The 21,989-nt window shown below is 31.6% G+C and overlaps 1 protein-coding gene across 4 annotated transcripts in view; it reads right to left on the minus strand.

The window, feature by feature from the left end:
* Nucleotides 1–11,651: 11,651 nt before the first annotated feature.
* LMO3 (LIM domain only 3) overlaps nt 11,652–21,989 on the minus strand; it is a 74,435-nt gene continuing 64,097 nt past the window's right edge. For all 4 annotated transcript variants that reach the window (XM_031938364.1, XM_012550692.3, XM_023504521.2 and 1 more), the window contains one exon: nt 11,652–14,497. In XM_031938364.1, coding sequence (XP_031794224.1) covers nt 14,392–14,497 — 106 coding nt within the window. In that variant the 3' untranslated portion in view covers nt 11,652–14,391. The remainder of the gene's footprint in view (nt 14,498–21,989) is intronic.

Raw genomic sequence — 21,989 nt, forward strand, 5'->3', positions numbered from 1 at the left:
GTGTTCTTGAGTAATTTAGGCTGCTTTGGTTCCTAAAATGTTCCTAAATACACACAATCCCCATTTCATGTTTTTTTTTTTTTTTTTAATTCAGTACATCTAGAATTTGAAGTGATGAGTTTTTTGGTTTTTTTTTTTTTTTAAGAGCAAATTTGATAGTCTACAACTTTAATAAAGTACAATTTAGGGGATGGAACATTTCTCTCTATATGTTAGTTCAAAGTTTTTGTTATTAGCTTTGTACCATTAAATGTGGATTGCAATCTCTCTATAGTGCTGATAATTAGAGACATATAGAACAAATGATCTAAGGTTTATTCCAATGCTTTCTAGATTGAGGTATCTTGTATCCGTGAGATGGGATCAGCATGCAAGTTTAAAAAACACAAGCAATACACTTGCACTTATTTTCTTCACTTTTTTCAGGCTTTAGGATTCGAGAAAGTTTACTTCTCTGGTTTTCTCTTGAGCTGAGGGAGTGAGTGCTCTTTTGACACTCCATGTCTTCATTTGCTTTTAATTTATTGTAAACAAACAGGCGTTTGATTTAGGTGCCTAATATCCAGAATCAGTTTTTACTACCTTTCATATTCTGCATGTATCCGGATTGATCCCAAATTTTACAATCTAAGCTAAATATATTTCTTGCATTTGAACATAACTAAATTAATTTCTTTTTGATGCATCTAACTTCTTTTAGGGTCTTTGAGATCTCATTGTTATCCTATAGGGCAGTCCTATTCCCTCAGTTCACAGTATGAACCTTTGCAAAGATAGTAAAAAATTCTTGGTTTTTAATAGTTTATTGTATTTTAAGTAACAAGTATTTTAAAAATTCATCTGTTCCTCTTAGGAAAAAGAATAAATGAAAGTTGCCCAAAGAGACAGGGAATTAATGACAAAAAGCTTTTAAAATACCTGTGTAAAAGATGAAAGCAAGAATAAGTGACTGAAGATGAATAGAAAAGATCATAGGATCATAGATTCAGAGCTGGAATAGCCCCTTGAAAACCAACCAATCCAACCTTTTTATTTTTCTGATGAGGAAACAAAGACAGAGAGGTTACGTGGATTACCAGCAGCATATTCCTTGAAGAATCATGTAAGTGAGGTAGAGAAAAGGTAAGGACTTACCCAATCTTTCCCAAATTCTTCTCTAAACAACTTTAAATAACATCTCAAAATAAATTCTAGAATAGCAGAATCCACAAAAATATGGAGTGAAACAATTTTCCTGCTCAAGGCAACCTATAAGATTAGTAGAAAAGGTTTGTTTCACCTGGGGTGAGAGTGGAGAGCAATCCAGTACAGGAAATTTTCTAGCAAGCAGACACCTCAGGAAGCCAGCTGCAAGCTTTGGGGAAGACTGAATCAGTAGAAATGACTTTCCAAATTCTCAGCTCACTGATAGTAAGGGGGCTGGATAAGTAGTCACACAGAGTCACTTTTCTGGCACTGAGTACAGGACTCTGTTACATTGCCCACATGTGGATCCTGGTCACAGTCCTAGAGAAGAGAATGGGGTCACATTTTAAGGCAAAAAGAATACTAGTACACCAGAGTTCATGTTTCAGGAAAGTGGGAACCCTGGTTATAGTTTCAGGGTAGAAAAGAGTGCTTGTGATTGCTTATAGATCAGAAAACAAGCCAGAAAGTAGAAAATGCATCTCTCCTTAGATCATACGACCTTAGAAAAACTGAAAATTTGCTGACCCCCTAAAACTAGCTATGAAATACCTGCACAAAAGAATTAAAGCTTGGGACAATACCCAGTTGGCTAAAAAATGAGCAAACAACAACAAAATAACCTAACCAACAAAAGTTATTACAGTGATGGGCAAGATCAAAATACAAACTCAGAAGCAGACAATAAAGTCCAAACTGCTAAATACAAATCCTGAGGGAGGGGACGGGGAGTGGAATGGTGATTGCTTTCAGATCCAAAAAGTTCCTGCAAGAGCTGAAAAAAAGGTTTAAAAAATAACAGAGGTAGAGGAAAAATTGTGGGGGGAGATGAAACTGATGCAAAAAAATTATGAAAGGGGAGTCAGCCACTTGGTAAAGGAAGCACAGAAAGATCTGAAGAAAAAAATACCTTGAAAAATGGAGTGGGCTAAATAGTTAAAAAAAAAAAAAAAGTACAGAAATCCACTGAATAGAAGAACTTGTTAAAAAGCAGAATTGGCCAAATGGGGGGAACAAGATGGAAAAGTTCACTGAAGAGAATAATTCCTTTAAAATGAGAATGGGGCAAGTAGAAGTTAATAACAAAAGAAGTTTTGTGGAGACAAAATCTTAAGAAACAATAAAACAAAATCAAAACAGTGAAAACAAATACAAGAAAACTTAAAATGGATTATGGGAAAAGTAACTGATTTGAGGAAATTAAGAATTATTGTATTACCTAAAAGTCATGATTAAAAAAAAAAAAAAAACTGTCTTGATTCTCTAGAAGCAGTGATTAAAATAGAATTGTAAAGAACCCACAGATTGCCTCTTGATATAAATAACCAGAAGATGACTTCCTGCCCCTGAAAATATTATAGTCAATTCCAGAACTCCCAGATCAAGAATTAAATATTGCAGTCAGAAAGAAACAATTCAAATATCATGAAGCCACAGTAAAGATAACACAGAGTTTAGCAGCTTCTACATTAAAATATTGAAGGATTTAGATATTACATCCTGGAAGTCAAAGGAACTAGGATTATACCTAAGAGTTTAGCAAAAGTTGAGTTTAATCTTTCAGGGTGTAAAAAAAGTGGGGGGGAGGGAATATTTAATGAAATTTTAAGCATTCCTGATGAAAAGAGCAGAGATGAATAGAATATTTAATTTTCAAATAGAAAACTCAGAAGAAGCATAAAAAGGTAAACAGAAAAGAGAACTCTTAAGTTATTCAATAAAATCAAACTGTTTACATTCATACAAGGGAAGATCATACTTGTAATTTCTAAGAATTTCTCATTATTAAGGCAGTTAGAAGAAGTATTCATAAAGGACATGGATATGAGTTGATTCTGATAGGATATCTAAAAAAATAAAATTATTGGGTAAGAAAGATGAATGCATTGGGAGATGAGAAAGGTATATATATATATAGATAGATAGATAGATAAATTATCTCACATAAAAAAAGCACAAAGAGCTTTTATAGTGGAGAAAAAGAGGAAGGTTAGGATAGTGTTTGAATCTTCCTATCATTGAAATTGACTCATGGAGGAAATCACATATTGTCAATTGGGTATAAAAATCTAACCTTATAAGAAAGTAGAAGGGGAGGGGTTTAAGAGAAGAATGGTAATAATAATGAGGATGGGTTGGGGGAAGCTGTAAATAGAAGCAAAATACTTTTGAGGATACACAGGGTCAAAGGAGAGAGAAAGTAAGAAAAATGAGGAAAATATGATAGAAGGAAATATACAGTAATCATAACAATGAAATCTAAAAGAAATGAAGTTCCACATTTGGGTTCTAAATATCAATTTCAAAGACAGAGGGCTGGTAGAGAGGATATTAACTAGGCAAAAATTTTAGCTTTTAAGCATTTTTTGTGGATTTAGTGGATTGTATACTTAATATAAATCATCAGTATATTATGGAAACAAAAATTAGGCTTTTTAGGAGGGTTTATTTAAAATTAGTTTTATATAATTTTTTAAAATTTTAAATTAACTTCTGAACATATACCTCCCATGTCCCATTTTCCCACCAAGAAAGTAATTCCTATTTCACAAAGTCCAAGTATGTATGAAGCATGCTGGAATTAATAACTAGAGTTGAATTCTGCTGAAAAAACAAACATTCTTGAATTGTGATTGTGAAAAATAAGTCTTCGGCCTCCAGGGGAATAAAGTGTGTGTGATATGGCAACAGTGTGAAAGACAAGAATTTGCAACTTTGGAGAAAATGAGGATAGAAGAGAACTTTGCTATTGTAAATGAATGAATCACATGAACAGAATGTGCATTTTGAATGGGAATTTGGGTTTATGTGGTCAAAATAGCTTCTGGAGATGTTAAGTTACCTATTATCTATGTAAAGTATCTATGTACATCCCCGATGAGAAGAGACTGAATTAGATCTCATTCTTTGAGAAGCTAGTGATATGCTTTAGCTCAGCCTTTTCCATTATATTTTTCTCTGTTTATTAATAATAAGGATTTTGTTTTTAAATTCCTCTATTTAAATCTGTTGTAACTTCTGATTCAATTCTTTGCATTAACATAAAATTCACAATCAAAGGAGGAATGCTTTGTAGTGTATCTCTGTCTGTCGCAGACTGTGGAACAAGAATTAATGGAGGATAGAAGAAATGAGTTGAAAATGCACAAAATTTAGTCAGACTAGAGTTTTAAGTTTCAGTCTACAATGCTTAGTTATTTTACTATATTGGACTCATTGTAAAAAAAAAAATATGGTGATGACTTTTATTAATTATATTTGAAAACTTTTCAAAAAAAGGATAATTTTAACTGGTTTTAGAGCTTTCCTAGACTAAATGAGCACTTTGTTGCAGCCATGCTAGATTGCTTTTAATGTGGGAGCTTCAGAAAATTCTCTATCCTCCAATGAGAATAGCAAAAATTGCAGCAAAGGAATATGGTCTAAGAAAAAGTCAATCCTTGGACTTAAACAGTTGAAGGAGAAGGGTATCCTTTGGGAAGAAAAAAAACTCTTCCCTTTTTTTGTATTGGGTAGAAGAAGTTTAAAAAAGGGGGGAAAAAGCATCACCCAATCAATTTTATTTCACTGTGATATATGCTAGTTACAAACAAACAAACAAAAACAAAAATAGGGGTGGGAGTGGAGTGGGAAATGTTAATTCAGCAAAACTAAAGAATATATCAATAATTAAGTCTGCAATACACTATCTCTGCAAAGAAGGAAGAATAGTTCATTTTCTCATCTTTCCACTTGGGGATGAGGTCAATAACTTTTATTATACAAGATTGAGTTTACCATACTGATCTGAACTTAAATACATGACACTAAGATTATCTAAAAGTACTTCTTCCTTATTAATTGTACATATTTCACAACTAACAATCCCAAATACGTGTATCTTCGGATTTACATTTTTATTTTAAAAACAAATCTTTTAAATTAAAAACACAAAAATTAAATGTTTAATTTTAACATTTTCTATAGGCTAATAAATATTTCTTACTCAAAAAATTTTTAATTATACTAAAAGGTATTGTTATGGTATTTACCATAAGAAGATAATGGAACAGCTCTAGTCATACTCAGTCAATAAACATTTATTGAGTGCTATGTGCTAAGCATTATGTCTGGTCATTTTATAAGTACTGGATTTTTTTTAAAGCTTTCTCTTTGTAGTTCATCTTATCTCTCACTCCATAAGGAAAAATTTAATGGTACAAGGGAAGATTCAATAGTGATGTTAAGCAAATTATACTAACTTGAAAAAAAAAAAAGGCAGATTAAAACATGGGAAATTTCAAAGCAGAGGAGAATTTCTAAAACTATGAACAGCGTTACTATGTGAAAGGTTTAACCTTTATTAGACATGTAAAAACAAAACCTTTCAATACTTAGAGATACATTAAACTTATATTAGTTGAGACATACAAAATCTTTCTGACATCATATAAAACCTTATGTGTAAATGATTTCCTATATTTTTCATTTATGAAGCTAATCACACAAAGTCACATGAAATTATATATGGAAAGTTTTTTGCAGATGCTAAAGTATAATATAAATTCTAGCTATTATTAGCTATGATCATGTATTAAATAAGATACTGTTTTCAACCCAATAATGAGCCAGTTGCAAACAGTGACTAAAAGGAAGTAGCTCCATTTATAAGAGTTACATTATAATCAAAATAAGGGTGACTCCTTTTTGTCATTGATCTATAAGAATGAGTTAATGAATAATTTGTGGAAAAATTCTCTGGATAAATTGAAATTTTCCTAAGCTTCTACACCAAGACATAGCTAACAAATATATACTTATTATTGAGTATTTGAAAAGAATATGCATCAATATGAAGGCACTTTGAAAAGGTATCAAAGACATGTAAATAAAAATCTTCCCCCCTCAACCCTAAGCCACACATATTGTTGGACAATGGAGCAATGTTTTTCTTTCCAGTACTTAAAAAATGTCACTAACACTTAATGCAACTCAGTCACCTCCTCCTCATCCCTCCCCTCATCATTTCTTAATTATTTGTTATACATAAAAGAGAAAGTTATACATAGCCAAAGCTTCTGGAAGTCTAGCCTGACATTCCCACACATGTGCACTGCTTCTGGCTCAAATGTTTGAGCACAGGGGTCACAAAAAGAGAAGATACCTTCTCATTTTTCTTCATTTCCAGGCTGTTTGCTTGAGATTTTTCTAGGTTTTTTTTTTTTTTTTTTTTAATGACATGCTAAAGATAAACTTATTACTAGAAGATTTGAGAAGAATATACATAAACATAAAGACATTTTAAAAGTGTCCCATTGAATAAGGGTGGTGACTTTCTGGAGGCAGGTAGGTTAGGGAATGAACCTAGTTTGCCAAAGGAGTTTAAAGTGTTTAAAGAGTTATCTTCCCTGTGCTATTATCCTCTCAAAGCCATTTTGTCTATCACCTAATGTAGTGTGATCAATAAAATTCTGGACTTGACAGTTTAAATATGGTATTCAGATTGGAAGTAGGAGGGGAATACCTCTTTACTTCTATAAGACCTGGGGATTTCTGAACTGGAAATTGGAGGAATTAATAAGACTGAAACAAACTATGAATTGAGATGACATGTGATTAGAAAGCTTTCTACTGTTTTCATGCTTTATCTGTCTTATATATACATATACACACACACACATACACACATACCTATTTATTTTGCTGCTACTTTTATCTCCTCCCATTCAATGTTCAAGGCTTTGCAATCCAAGTACTCTAGAAAACTGGTTTCTCCCAGCCTATTATTTTCTATTATAAGATGAATATGATGGCTTCTTCTATGTATCATATAGAGGACATTATAAAGGTTCAGAGAAAATATAACTGCTCTCTTCATTAATGAAAAACACAAAATTAATAGTCATGAAAACATTAGACAATTAAGGATATTTCACCTTCACCTTTTAGGAGTACCTTGTTTCCTTAAGCTCATCTTTTGACATATAAGTGAAGCCTTTCTTGATGGTCTGTCATTTTGCTTCATCTCCCTAATTTACTTTTCACACATTTTATATATACTTATTTGCATACATATTTTCCCCAAGAAACCATCATGTATTGGAGAGCAAGAATTTCAATTTTGTCCTTATAACCTCAGAAACTTGGACCATGTCTGGCTTATAATAGGCAATTAAAATTTTCTGGTTGGATTGGAATGGTCAGGGAAAGTTTCCTGGAAGAACAGGGGCTAGGCTAAGTATTGAAAATTATGTTTCATAGACATAGGAGAGGAAGAAATATGACACATCACCAATAAGAGGTGAGGGTATAAGCAAAAGTGCAGTATGATTAAACATGGTATTAGGGGAATGATGGGAAGACAAATAGAAACGTAGTGAAAGATGGATGATCAAAGATCTCTATTTTTAAATGTAATAGCCTTTTCTAAGGCCTCATTCTTCTCTGACCTCTGCAGCATTTGACACTACTGATCATTTATGAGTTTTATGATATTATCTCTTTGTTCTCTTCCTTGATGTCTGACCAGTCCAGGTTCCTTTTTTAGATCTTCATTTAGGCAATGCTCCCTAAATATGGGAATACTTAGTATTTTTTTTTTTCATTCATCAATCCTTTCAATGCTTCTTATGTGCAGTGCAGTGTAGCAGAGTTGTTCCTTCAGAAGTTCCATCTTATCTTGGGAGAAGACATAAACTGGCTTGCGTGACTTCAGGCAATCCTCTAAATCTCTAAGTTATAGCAGTGCTCTTCAGGATGATCTTCATGGAGAGAAAGGAGTTTCTTCAACTGGAAATTCCCTGTGCTGGATTCTATATAGTTATCCCTTCCACATCGTATGAGTTAGGGACATGCACTCCTGTGATGAATAAAATTTGCATAAAATTTTTGGCTCTCTCTTCATACAAGAGAATTTTTTTTTCTTTTGTGAGTTATTTACAATACTTTTTTTGTAAAATTTAGATTAAGTATTAGGTCACAGGCTCGTGTCATCTACTGGCCTTTGCATTCTGTCCATGGCTTCTGCAAAATTCCCTCCAAATTCCCATTTCATTCTGTATGCAGACCCATGATATATTGAAATACATCAATATTTCAGTGACATATATTGAAATTGCATGGGGAAAATTGTGATGTGGAAGGGAGAACTATAGGCCCCATGCTCAAGGAATTTATATTCTCAGGTTTGGAGTCATGGAAGGAAGCAAAGTGAACAAAAGGAAAACAGATAAATCAATATAAAACTATGAAGAGCAATGAGGCACTAATGACTAGGGAGATCATGAAAAGCATCATGAAGGAGCTAAGACTTAAAGGGATAAAATCATCATTAGGGATTATAAGAGGTGAAGATATAAATGAGACACATTAGGGGACAGTCTACATGAAACCATAGGCAAGATATGGATTTTCATGCACAACATATAACAAAAAGTACCCTAGGTTCTTCTGGTCTCACATTTCTTTGTATATCCTCACTACTGCATAACTTATTTTAAAAAAATGATTACTCCAGCTATAACCAGCAAAAGAACTCTAGGAGATGACTATGAACCATTATATAGAATTCCCAATCCCTATATTTTTGTCTGCCTGCATTTTTGATTTCCTTCACAGGCTAAGAGTACACTATTTCAAAGTCTGATTCTTTTTGTACAGCAAAATAGACTGTTTGGACATATATACTTGTATTTAATTTATACTTTAACATATTTAACATGTATTGGTCAACCTGCCATCTCGGGAAGGGGATGGGGGGAAGGAGGGGAAAAATTGGAACAAAAGGTTTGGCAATTGTCAATGATGCAAAATTACCTATGCATATAACTTGTAAATATAAAGCTATAATTAAAAAAAATTTTAAAAAATAAAAAATTAATTAATTAAAAAAAAAAAAGAAAAAAATATATTACTAAACCTCTGACACTACTTGCATGGAGCTTGAGCTAATCAACTTCCTTGGGCCTCTGTTTTATATTTTTCTAAAAATGACAGTACTTAAGTACTATAGATGTTCTCTAAAGTCTCTTTCAGATTGAAATCTATGATTCTATATATATTCAGTCCCTAATTGCCAGTTTTCTATTAGATGTCTCCAAATGATTGTCCCTCCCAGAGGGTATCATAAACTCATTTAAAAGAACCCCATAAGACCATTGGGCCTCTAAACTTGCCTACTTCTGTTGAGGACACAATTCCTTCTCTCTAAACTCCTAGAACCAAAGAAGTGCTACTCTGATTCCACAATTCTCCCATTACTCAATGACCTCTTCACATTCACAGCCATCTCTTTACCAATTTAGGTCCTCATCAGTTCTTACTGAGCCGACTGGAAAAATTAATTGGACCCAGTTCTCTGCCTTTCCCTTATGATGTCATCCTTACCAGCAAGCCAAAAATAATCTTTGCAAAGCTTAATAGCTGCCTAATTATTCAATAATATCCAGTGTTCCCCATGGCCTTTTGGATACAATATATAAACTCATCTTAGTATTTTGAAATTTCCACAATTTGAATCTCATTTTTCTTTCAAGATGAATTTCATATCACTCTTCTTCACTTTGGGTACCCGCCAATGTAACTTGATGTCTTACAAATTGGCCATTCCATTTCTTGATCCTGGGCCTTGGGAGAGACTGTTTCCATGTCTGAGATGCCCTTTACCCTCTTATCTCCACCTTTTAGAACCTTTCATTTCAAATGGCTTATATGTTATTTTCTACAGAAAACCTTTCCCAATCCTTCTACTTATTATTATTCTTTTCTTTAAATGATCATGTATATTGTATTCTCTCATCCCACCCCAGAAAGAAGTTCCTGGAGGAAAAGGACTATTTCATATTTCATTGTATCTACAATGCCTTGCACATAGTAGGCTTTTACAAAATGCTTCTTGGATTGGAAGGTAGTAGATAATTTGAAGTTTTTTTTCTCCCTCCTTCCACTGGTATCATCCCATTTCTCCTCCAACTGAGAATGCATTTTCCATGGCTTTCCACAAGTGAAAACATTCCTAGTTACTGCTCTATTACAATAATCCAGATTGTACTGTAAATTACTTAAGTGAAAACTAAATGGGTTTGGTCTATACAATTTTTCTATCTGCTTAAGTAAATACTTCCATACATTTATCTCCTCCCTCCCAAACAAAAACAAACCCAACAACCACCACCAAACAAAAGCTAAAACCATCACCATTGTAATTTTACTTGTGTATTCTTTGCTTCATTTAAGCAACAACTTATTTGGGGGGATAAAATCACCCCCTAATTTTGTGGGACTTTTTTTCTTAATTAAATAAAATGAATTATCTTATTCTGACAGTAAAACAATTAACACTTTCAAAATGGATTGGTTGTAATTATATGTATAAAATTTTACCCAATAACTATGCTCTTCAATTTTGATAATTTCCCCCTACTATATAAAGATATTGTTTACCTATTCCTGAGATATTAAATATCCCCCAATTGATAAATGGCCAAAGGATATGAACAATTTTCAGATAATGAAATTAAAGCCTTCTATAGTTATATGAAAAAATGCTCTAAATCACTATTGATTAGAGAAATGCAAATTAAAATAATTCTAAGGTACCACCTCATACATTTCAGATTGGCTAAGATAACAGGAAAAGATAATGATGACTGTTGGAGGGCATGTGGGAAAATTGAGACACTAAAACATCATTGGTGGAATTGTGAAATGATCTAACCATTTTGGAAAGCAATCTGGAACTATGTCCAAAGGGCTATAAAACTGCATATCCTTTGACCCAGCAGTACCATTACTGGATTTGTATCTCAAGTATATCTTAAAAAGGGGAAAAGACCCACTAGTATAAATATATTCATGGTAGCTCTTTTTGTGTTAGCAAAGATTTGGAAAATGAGTATATGCCCATCGATTGGGGAATAGTTGAACAAGTGATACATGAAGATAAATGGAATATTATTGTTCTATAACAAATGATGAAGAAGCTGATTTTGGACAGACTTGGAAAGATTTCCATGAACTGATACTGAGTGAAACAAGCAAAAACAAAAATACATTGTACACAGCAAGAATGTATGATCAGCTATGAAAGACTTGGTTCTTCTTAGTGGTTCAGTGATTCAAAGCAATCCCAATAGATTTTGGACTGAAAATACTATCTGCTTCCAGAAAAAGAACTAAGGAGACTGAATGTAAATCAAAACATACTATGTTCACTTCTTTTTTCTGGTTTTTTTTTTTAATCTCTCCCATGGTTTTTTCCCTTTTGCTTTGATTTTTCTCTCCAACACGATTAGTAATATATATTAAAAATAAATAAATTTACTAGAAAAAATACTAAATATCATACAGTAGAAAAATTTTATCCCAGCTAACCCATACCATAAATATGACAATGCGTTTAAACCTCTTCTTTTCATAGGCTTTCATAGGCTTAAATTAGGCTTTTTATAGATCTTCTATAACCTTCTGGCAATTAAATGCAATTGAAGCAGTGTTATATCCTTTTTATTAAAAGCATAAATCCAAGTATAAAAATGGATGAAAGAGATCAGAAGATATTTATTAAGCAAGATGAAAGTAAAATTACAAACATTTCAGCTTTAAAATTGGTCAGTGTTCTTGAGAAGTGGAGCTTCCCTGATCCTTCAACATAAAGATTTTATAAGAAATGCCTTGTGAATGGAACTCTCTTCTTAAAAATAAAAATAAAAATCTAAGCTGATTCTGGTACTGGAGGATTTGGAAAATGAAGTATAATGTGAAATCTATACAGTACAAAGTAAAGAGGAAAACTTGCCACAAGCCAGTGAATCTGAATAATGTTCAGTAGGCAACCTGGGCACAAAAGGTTAAAAAAAATAATTTGATATGTCAATTCTCTGAAATCAAGCCTCTAAGATTAAGATCTTAATTTACCCATTAAGAGTATAATAAATAATCCACTTCACCTATTTTCCTTATAAGAACTTTTGAAGTACCAGAAAAGAAGTAAAAAGAAGAAATTAGTTAGGCCTTTTGGTAGTGAGGACCTAAAATTAGACAACAGAATCAGAAGAGACCTAAGAGGCCATCTAGTCCAACCTTCTATCTGATACAGGAATGCCTTCTACAACAAGATGAAACTTGTTCACAATTTGCCTTAGGTATTGTAATATATTAACACTAGCTAAAATAATTTACTTTTTAAAAATCCCTTGTATATTAGATCTGATCTCACCTCAAATAACTCTCCACTAGGAATGGCATGGCAATATTGTGAAAGCTACTTCTCCTTTTTCCATAAAAGTCTTTCTCTTCATAAAGTAAATAACTTTCTTCTGGAATTTTAATCTCTTTACTAATTTACACTTTTGTGATATTCAATGTATAACCATTTACTATGAAATATCATTAAAATGCTTATCTTCATTTTCCAAAGCATTAACTTCTCTTGAAAATAACCTTTGGCAAGTATTGATAAAATGTGTACATGTGTATATTTCTTCCAGATTTAAATACACACTCATTATGAAGCTTTGCTTTAAATTCAAGTTTTCAAATACCTCACATCCAGACTAGCAGTCTGTAAAAATGCTTTTGATTAAACAAAGCAAAACAAAACAGATATAAGATGCATTCATTACCCTTAACTTCCATTCTTTGTATATTTGTAGGACAAAACATCTTTGCAAAACCACTGGAAAAACTAAGTTCACTCTTTAGGCACAGCAAAACAAAAACAAAATGTTAATAGCACCACATTTGCTTTCGCAAATTATATGCTTCATTGTGCCTGTGTGAGAACAGCTTTAGCCACTGAATGGAATGAATCCCACCCAAGAGGAGATCATGTCTTCACATCTTTCATAATTGTTCTGTCTTCTATAAACCTGGCCACTTGCAAACTATGAGGTAAGCCTAGAAATAATATTTCACTGCTTAAAAAAAGTAATGATAGTTTTTCAATGTCTCTGTGATGAATTTTTTAGTGAAAAGTTGCTTTAAATTTAAATAAAAGCAGTTGGCAATGTGAGGAACAAGTTTAAAAGTGCTCAGTTTGGAATGTTAAAAGGGAATGTAGACTAAAATATATCCAGTTTTATACAATTCTTGTTTCTCTTCTTCCAATTGGTCTTAATAGCCATTATCCAATTCTGAGACACAAGTAACACTGCTGAAAGGATGTGATGGCTTCACTGTATAGAAATAAGACTTCAGCAAATTTATGTGCAATTCCAAATATTTTTAAAAGACCTCAGATTGTGTAGAAAAATCAAGGAAAATATGTTGCTGAAAGTTTTTACAAGAACTTTGATGTTTTTCTAAGTTACTACACCAGGGCAGTAACATTTTTTTTTTAAATTAACCCTTTGGGGAAAAAAATATGACAACCAAAGGCACTAGTTTGTAAAGGGGACTAAAGGCTAGCAGAAATCATGAAACATATCAAGAAGGTTGAGTACAAGAATCTGAAATTATTAATAAGTATTTTCATGATTTTAAAGATATTCTAAAAATGCCACTTTTTCCAAGTTGACAAAAAATAAAATTACTCTTAGATGAAACTTTTATGCATTATTTTTTAAAAAGCTGATCTTCAAGCCCCTGAAAATAGGGGTCTTATAATGAAAACACTGACAGACCCTTCAACATAGTGGCAGTAGTAGTGTATGCTGCTAGAATACTTCTGTTTTCTTAAATATTTAACATAGATAGACTTGCTTTATCTATGTGCATTAGCATTTACTGGGATTTACCCTTTAATTTTTTTTTAATAGAAAGTTACAGCTCATTTAAAATAGCTGGTAGATACAGAAAGCATAAATATACAATAAGTTTAAACACTGATTGTACTAAATGCAACAATACAAAGAAGCAAAACAAAACACAAATGGTAACACAATAAAACTGTATTACATTTGTGCTTCAAATATTACAATACATTATATACAATAGTCCAAAATAAACATCTCATGCCAAATGACACAAAACAAAGAGCAAGCAAGAGAATCTGACGATATGTACATTACCTTTTGTTTGTTTGTTTGTTTTTAATAATAAACATTCAACTCTGAACGGGAGCAATTTCACTACATACAGTTGCAGTCCGCCTTTTATTCCACACGACCATCCTGTTTCTCTATATCTACGCTATCCAATAAGTTCCTGTGTCAATTCTTATATACATTTTGAGCAAAAAAGATAAAAGAATGTAGTGCTTTGTATTCTTAGTGAGGTGACGTCGATAGATCAGCGAACTTGGGGTGCATAACCTTCTTTCATCAAACCCTCCTCATAGTCCGTCTGGCAAAGGATCATGTTATTCTTTAAGAAAAATTTGTCTCCGACACAAAATCTGAAAATATATTTAAAAATTATTTTGACAGATTTAAGGCCATTTCACTGCACAGTTTAAAAATATGGTTTGATATCAATGACATAATTCTATAAATCTGAAATTTGGCTAAGACTGTTTTATCAAAATGAGGCAATTTAGCACTTTATTGGAACATTACATGATTACTTCTAATTTAACCTTCAACTTCAATGATGAGAAAGCCTACCTAGAAATAAGTTGTCAACACATCAGGTCCATATTTGTACAAGTTTATTTAGGGTAAGCATATATAAAAACTATTTACTTGAAAAACAAGTAGAACTTTATTACTTTTCTAGAAAAAATATAAAGGCATTTATATTTCTTTGTCCATTGATGTACATTGTAGAAAGGGAAAAAAAAAAAGTTAACTATGGTGATTATAAATTTAGCCTCTTTTAATAATTTCTATTTGTCAAAATGTTTAAATTTTAATGATTTATAAGTGAAAAAAAAGAGTGTCTAGACTATGAAAGTTCCTCTAACAGATTATGATACAGGGTAATATTCCTTGTTTGTGGCAAATTCACCAATTCTAAAACATTTATAGTGGAATTGCTTAGACTATTTCAAGTTAAAATAAAAAAGTTTTAACACAGGGATCATTGCTGTGAATAAAACAATTTTATTAGCTAACTATTCATTTTAGTTCATAAAGCAATGTTTCGTCTATTTTAGACAATAATATTTTTAGTAAAGGTTATTTATGGGGGGGGAGGCAGAATTCTCAATGATGAGATTTTACTCACCACAGAGGTCAGAAATAAATGCTTGTGGGAGAGTTTAGAGCTGATTTAACAGCATCTCAGTAGCTATGTGGGGGGTGGAGGGAAGGTTTATATATGTATTTAATTGTAACAATTTAACCTTCAAACAGTAATGTCTGCTAGAGTTGACCCAGTATAACAGACATATAATTATACAAGTTGACCTGACTGACCTTTGATAGTGGCCTCTCTTTATCAGACAGTCAATTTCTAATGATGTTCAAGTAGAAATCTAAGTGGATTGTCAGATTAAATTGCGTATTGAAAGCTACCCTTTAATGTTTTGTGAAGTTGGAAGCTTCAATGAGTAGCAGTTGGACTGATTTACATTTGCAAAGATTGGAATGCTGGACAAACAATGAACCCATTTATTTTCCAACTGGGTAGTTTTGGAAATTTATCCTTACACTAAAGTAGATAGGGGGGAATTGCACAGTTTTAAAAAAAAAAAAAAAAAAAAAAAAGTGGAATGAAAAGAATTAGTTTTTCCTCTTAAAGGAAAATTGGTCTGTTTATTTATGGAGTATATTTTCCCTCCTCCTCTAGGATTACTGCCTGCTGATGCTGTTGATTGAAAGGAGAGCTTATGCAATGATCTTGAAATGCTAGTGTTATTAGAGGTCAAGACTGATATAATGAACTTTAAACAGTTTAGCTTTAGATTTTTTTTTTTTATTCTCTTTACTAACAGTAAATTATATGATCATTTTAAATGATAGAAGAAGTACTACTCTAATGAACGAATCTTGGTCTTAGATTATATGGGTAACTAAAACCTAACTCAAAAACAGGAGAAAAAAAAAAGGGAGATATATCTATTACAGTTCCATTCAAAACAAAAATTTCACAGAGATGGAATAAAACAAAATGTACACCATGTGGAAACTATAATTCAAATCCAACAATTTAAATGACCTGCTAAAGTGAATAATAATTACTTAACAAAATCAATACTCATGTCAAAACTAAAACTGTTAAAACTCTTTAATGTTTTATAAGTTTATTTCCAAAGTAAAATGAATATTCTAAAAGATATTCTTCTCATCCCCTCTTATTAACCCTGAAGTGTAAGAAAATCACATTAGAATAACCAAGCTTATGTTAAGATACATGAAAACATGTCAGCTATCAAAACTTTAGCTCAAGTCAAATTGTTATTTTATAAACCTTTTCTCCCTTTCAGATCATGAAATTGTTATTCTCTAATTATATATTAATGTATATGTTGTAATAAAATTTTCGTTCCAAAGTAAAATTGTTATTTTATAAACCTTTTCTCCCTTTCAGATCTTTCCAAAGTAAAATTTCCAAAGTAAAATGAATATTCTAAAAGATATTCTTCTCATCCCCTCTTATTAACCCTGAAGTGTAAGAAAATCACATTAGAATAACCAAGCTTATGTTAAGATACATGAAAACATGTCAGCTATCAAAACTTTAGCTCAAGTCAAATTGTTATTTTATAAACCTTTTCTCCCTTTCAGATCATGAAATTGTTATTCTCTAATTATATATTAATGTATATGTTGTAATAAAATTTTCTTATCAATAAACAATAAACAAATCTTCACATTTATATAGCATTATGATTCACTAAGCTCTTCTCTTACAACTAGCCCCTGAAGTAGGCAGTCCATCATCAACCCCATTTTACAGATGAGGGCATTAAAGTTCAAAATAAATTAAATGAAATTCAGCATGTATCTCCGGATTCCATGTCCAATATCCTTAATTATACCATGTTGCTTCATAATATAATTTTATTCAATATTTGAACTGTTTTTATATCAAGCACATTATTGCAGATATCATAGGACTACATATGTAGAGAGGAAAGGGACTTTGGAACTTTAGTCTAAAGTAGTTGGATTAAGTATCTTGCCCAGCATTATACAGACACTAAGAGCCACAGCCTATTCTCTGGGCCCCAAAAAGGGGAATAAGAGCACATTGTAATTTTATGTATAATATTTACATAATTCTGAATGCTTACAGAGATCAAAAGGGGGGAAATGTGCATTTATGAAGTAATTTGAACACCCCAGCAGTAGTTTAAATATTGGGAATTATGTATAAAATTAAATTCATAAAGTTAGTATTTTGTTACATCATTATTGCTTTCGTTATTAAAATACATATATGTGTACATGTATGGATAAAATTAGAACATATTAAGTAATAGAATTTAGTTCCATGTAAAATAATTGTATTTTAGTTTTATTGAAAATATGAAACACTAAAAAAAAAAAAAAAGATCGCTATGCTGATAGCTTTGGGATACATAAAATTTAACCATTCTTATATTCAAAAATACTTATAGACTAAAGTATAGTTTTATCTCTTTTTTCCTACAATGTCAATATTACAAAAGAATACAAGATTTATAGCTAAGATGTTTTTACCTGAATTCATAAAAGAGTCAAATATTTATGAAAGTGTATATAAGAAACACCTTTGCTTTAAATACACAGTTTTGTTTGCCAAGGGCAAAAAGAAAACTATAGAAAAAATAAAGAAAAAGTATTTACTTTCATTATTACCACCTTTTCAAAGGGTCATTAATAGGTTACAGCTCTTAAGTTTTGTAATAGGGCAGGGCAAATTAAAGCAGACAATTGTAATTTAACTGTCCCACCCTTCACTTTTAAAAACAGTTAGGTGCAACCCAATTCTCTTCTCTGTCTATATGTCTACTTTAGGTAGACACTCAGGATTACAAACAACTGGAATGGATTTTAATGCTGCCTTATACTACTTTCAAGTTGTGAACACTTTTTTTGGTCTCACAAACCGCTAAAATACTTAATTTTTCTGACACTTATGCTACTTGTTGTTTGTCCTTTGTTCTTGAACACTTTTTTGGTCTCACAAACCGCTAAAACACTTTATTTTTTGACACTTATGCTACTTGTTGTTTGTCCTTTGTTCTTAAAAGGAGCATGACATCAGGGAAGTGATGCCATAACATACAAGATAGTTGGATTTAAGTGAGGGAGGGCTGTGCAAAGTTACCAGCCTCAATTTCCTCTCCAGAACCATCTGGGTCCATTGGCCAAATACAGATCAAGATAACTAGAGATGGCCCTGGATGCGATGGGAGACCTTATCAGGTATCTGAACATACTGAACACTTTATTTGCTAAGCTGATTTCAGAGAACTCAAACATTTTTATACTTGCATAGTTGATTATGGTCCTGCATGTTGAAGAGTATCACTTAACAACTTCTGTCCAGTTGTCATTTATCAGACCAATAGAAGCTTGGAAGCCTCAAACACAGGTTGGGCACAAAGTCAAATATCTGCAAAGCACTTATTAGCATTTTCATAATATCACTTTCCTAGTCCTGATCCTCATCACCAAAGGCAGTGGATGAAGGGAATATTAAGCATTTATTAGGCACTTCTGTGCCAGATGCTTTATAAAGTCTATCTCATTTTATGTGAATTATTATGCAGTTTACTAACTGGCTTCATGACTTCCAGATACTCCCATACTTGCTGAAATATTCTGTATGTTATTAAAAGTCATCTTCTAAGATTAAATGTTTGAAAAAAATATAAAGAGAAGCATTTTTGTCTTAACATTCCCAACACTTAGCACAATGTCTAGCAAATAATAAATGCTCTATTAATCTTCACTGAATTGTATTGAGTTTATCTGGCATGACCTTGATGTCTACAATAGAATCACAATGTCATTCAAATCATAGTAAAAATACTTATCCTGCCATTCAAGGTACACTGTAATCTGGGGTTTCCTCAGCTTTATTTCCCAGTCTCTAAAACAAATTCCTTTTACTGTCCCCTATTTATACTATGTTTTGTCCATTTTTTCCCCATTTACCTGGAATAACTTCTATCACCTTTCCTGTTTATATAAATTTTCAACATTTATTAAGTCCCATTATGTATATGGAATTATAATACAGGATAAGTAAGCCATTCTTACTCTTAAGGAGCATTCCATCTTCTTAGATTTAGAGTTTTATTTCCTCTGTTAAGTCTTCTGACTATTCCAGTGATCAGTATGTTCCTTAGTATACACACTGATCTCTCTAATAGCACCGATTATGCCATTTATTTTGCTTCCTAACTATACTGTCTTATACAGTTTTTTCTGTGTAATGTCTCTATATTCTAAATATATGAACCCATTATAGGCAGTTTATTTTTTTATTCTCCATCATTTCTAAAACATGATGTAAGGGTTTAAAAAAAACAACTATATTGGATTTTTCTCAAATTCTAATAAATGTTCAAAAGTCTCAAATTATTAACAGATAGTGGGGGAAGACTATCATTGTATAATATTTTGACTCATTAAAAATGAGGGTTGTAGTTAAGGTAAAGAAATGTTTGATTATAAGAAAATGAATTATATATATATATATATATATATATATATTCCAAATTAAAAAAAATCAACATATAGATAAGATTTTAATTTATCTTTTTTGGGTAATTTGGAACATGTTCCTATACCTAGAAGTAATATTTTTGCACTGAAGTTTTAGAAAGTGAGGATTTTTGTGAATGGGCCAATTAGGCTCTGAAAGGTATGATCTGATTCTTAACAGTTGGAGAATTTTATCTTAATTATATTTAAAATTAAATATTTGAATAAAAACTTGATAAATAACTTTACCAAACATTCATGATATTTCACTTCAGAAACAACAAAAATTTTTTCACAAAGAAAATTATCTATCACTATTAATTTGTCTTGTGTTTCACTTGAAAAGACACAAATTATTACAATTATTTGGCTGCCCAAAGATCACCATGAATTATCATGGTTTTATTGGAGACATTGGTTTTCCAAGCTAACTTCGAGGAAAAAATGTCACCTACATGGAAAACCTTTTGTATTCAGGGTAACAAAAATTGCCTGCTTTGCTTGACTGATGAAGATTAGCTGACTTCTTGCATTAAAGAAGTTTGTCTTGTATGGACTAAAGTGACAAGATAATAACTAAGTGCTAATTGTGCATAACCAACACTAAAGATATGCAGCCCCCTTATGGCATGTAATAAATGAAGCGACAACAGAAATATATTAGGTACTTTCATAATGATACTAGAGTAGTGTTTTACAGCAATAAGAATATGAACAGTTTTAGAGTCAGAATTTAGGAGTGTTTGTCTTACTTGACTGAGTTGAGAGAGAGAAAGAGAGAGAGATTTAATTGTGAATCCATTAAAAAAAAATTTCTACAGTAGAATAAAATTGATGCATGATTTGTAAATAGCATTAACAACCTGCAATTATTTTGTATCATAATATAGTTTAAGCAGGATTTAATACTTGTGTGATGATTTAATTTTATGTACAAAATATGGGTAGGATAGAGATGCTCAACACTTAGATCAGTAGACCAAAGTAATAAATCAATGCAATTACTATATGTCTATTAATAATATGCCTTTGGAAAATAAGCTGTATTTGATAATTTTTTCTGGTTCTCAGTCAAAAATGCTTAGGTCATAATCTATGTTGTAAGGATCTAAGGACCTAGTGTTTAAAAAAAAAACACAAAAACCAACCCCCCCCCCCCAAAAAAAAAAAAAACCCTTACTCTTCAGACAAGAAATAGGAGCCCTTTCAATTATCTCTTAGGCAAAAAATGTTTTGATTTAATGTGTACTTTAACAGTATATAGATCACTACATATTGAAATTCTTCAGAAATATACCTGAAATTTTGGAGGAAGAAATTAAATGTCCTCTAATCAAATTAATTTTTATGTTCTTTATCAATCTAACTTGTAGCTTATAAAGTATGAACATACAGCTTTTTGCCAAATTTCAATTATGTGAAATATACAATACTTTAAGATTCCTTGTTAAAGTAGGGAGTTTCACATTAGATCTCCAGGAAATAGTTTATTCTTGATATTTTAAATTCTTCATGAGACCCTTACTTTTTTGGTCTCACAAATTGCTAGTGCAGTTTCCTTTAAGAATCACTTGTATATGCATATATACACATTCACATTGTCTTCATAAGAATGTAAGCTCCTTTGGGTAGAACTTCCATATTTTATGGTAAAAGAAAACCTACCTTTCCAATGTTATTTACTTACATACTAAAATACAGGAAGTATATAAGAATGTTTGCTTTCTCTAAAACTTTTATTGGCAATTTGTTTCAGAACTAGAGCAAAGCCTTGAAAAAATTGATTGGATCCATTGTGAATAAATTCTAAGAGAGGCAGACCAAAATTACACAAGGTGAAGGGGGTTGGTAAGGGTCACTTTTAACACTGAAGAAGTACTACATTAATAAGATAATAATGATAGTTAGCAGTTACATAACACTTTAAGATTTGAAAAGCACTTAATAAATACCCTCTCATTTTATCCTCACAACAAACCCCCCAAATAGGTTTTATTATTATTGCCATTTTGTAGATAAGGAAACTAAAGCACATTATTCTTTAAAATATCAAGGTACTGATGGCATTTTTTAAAAGAAAGAAATAACAAAAGGACTGAGATGAAAATAATAATTTTTAAACTTCTTACAAATGTGCATAAAATATTTAATATAGAAAAATTATATAATTTTCCCCTTTTATTTCAACTGGGTATTTCTGAGGCTAAATAAATATTGATAGCACAACAACACATTCAAATATTTCCTTTAAGTTCAGAGTAATAAAATAATTTTTGGTATTAAAAACAACAACAATAATAACAAAAC

Source organism: Sarcophilus harrisii, chromosome 5 (genome assembly GCF_902635505.1).
Source record: "Sarcophilus harrisii chromosome 5, mSarHar1.11, whole genome shotgun sequence".
Lineage (NCBI taxonomy): Eukaryota > Metazoa > Chordata > Mammalia > Dasyuromorphia > Dasyuridae > Sarcophilus > Sarcophilus harrisii.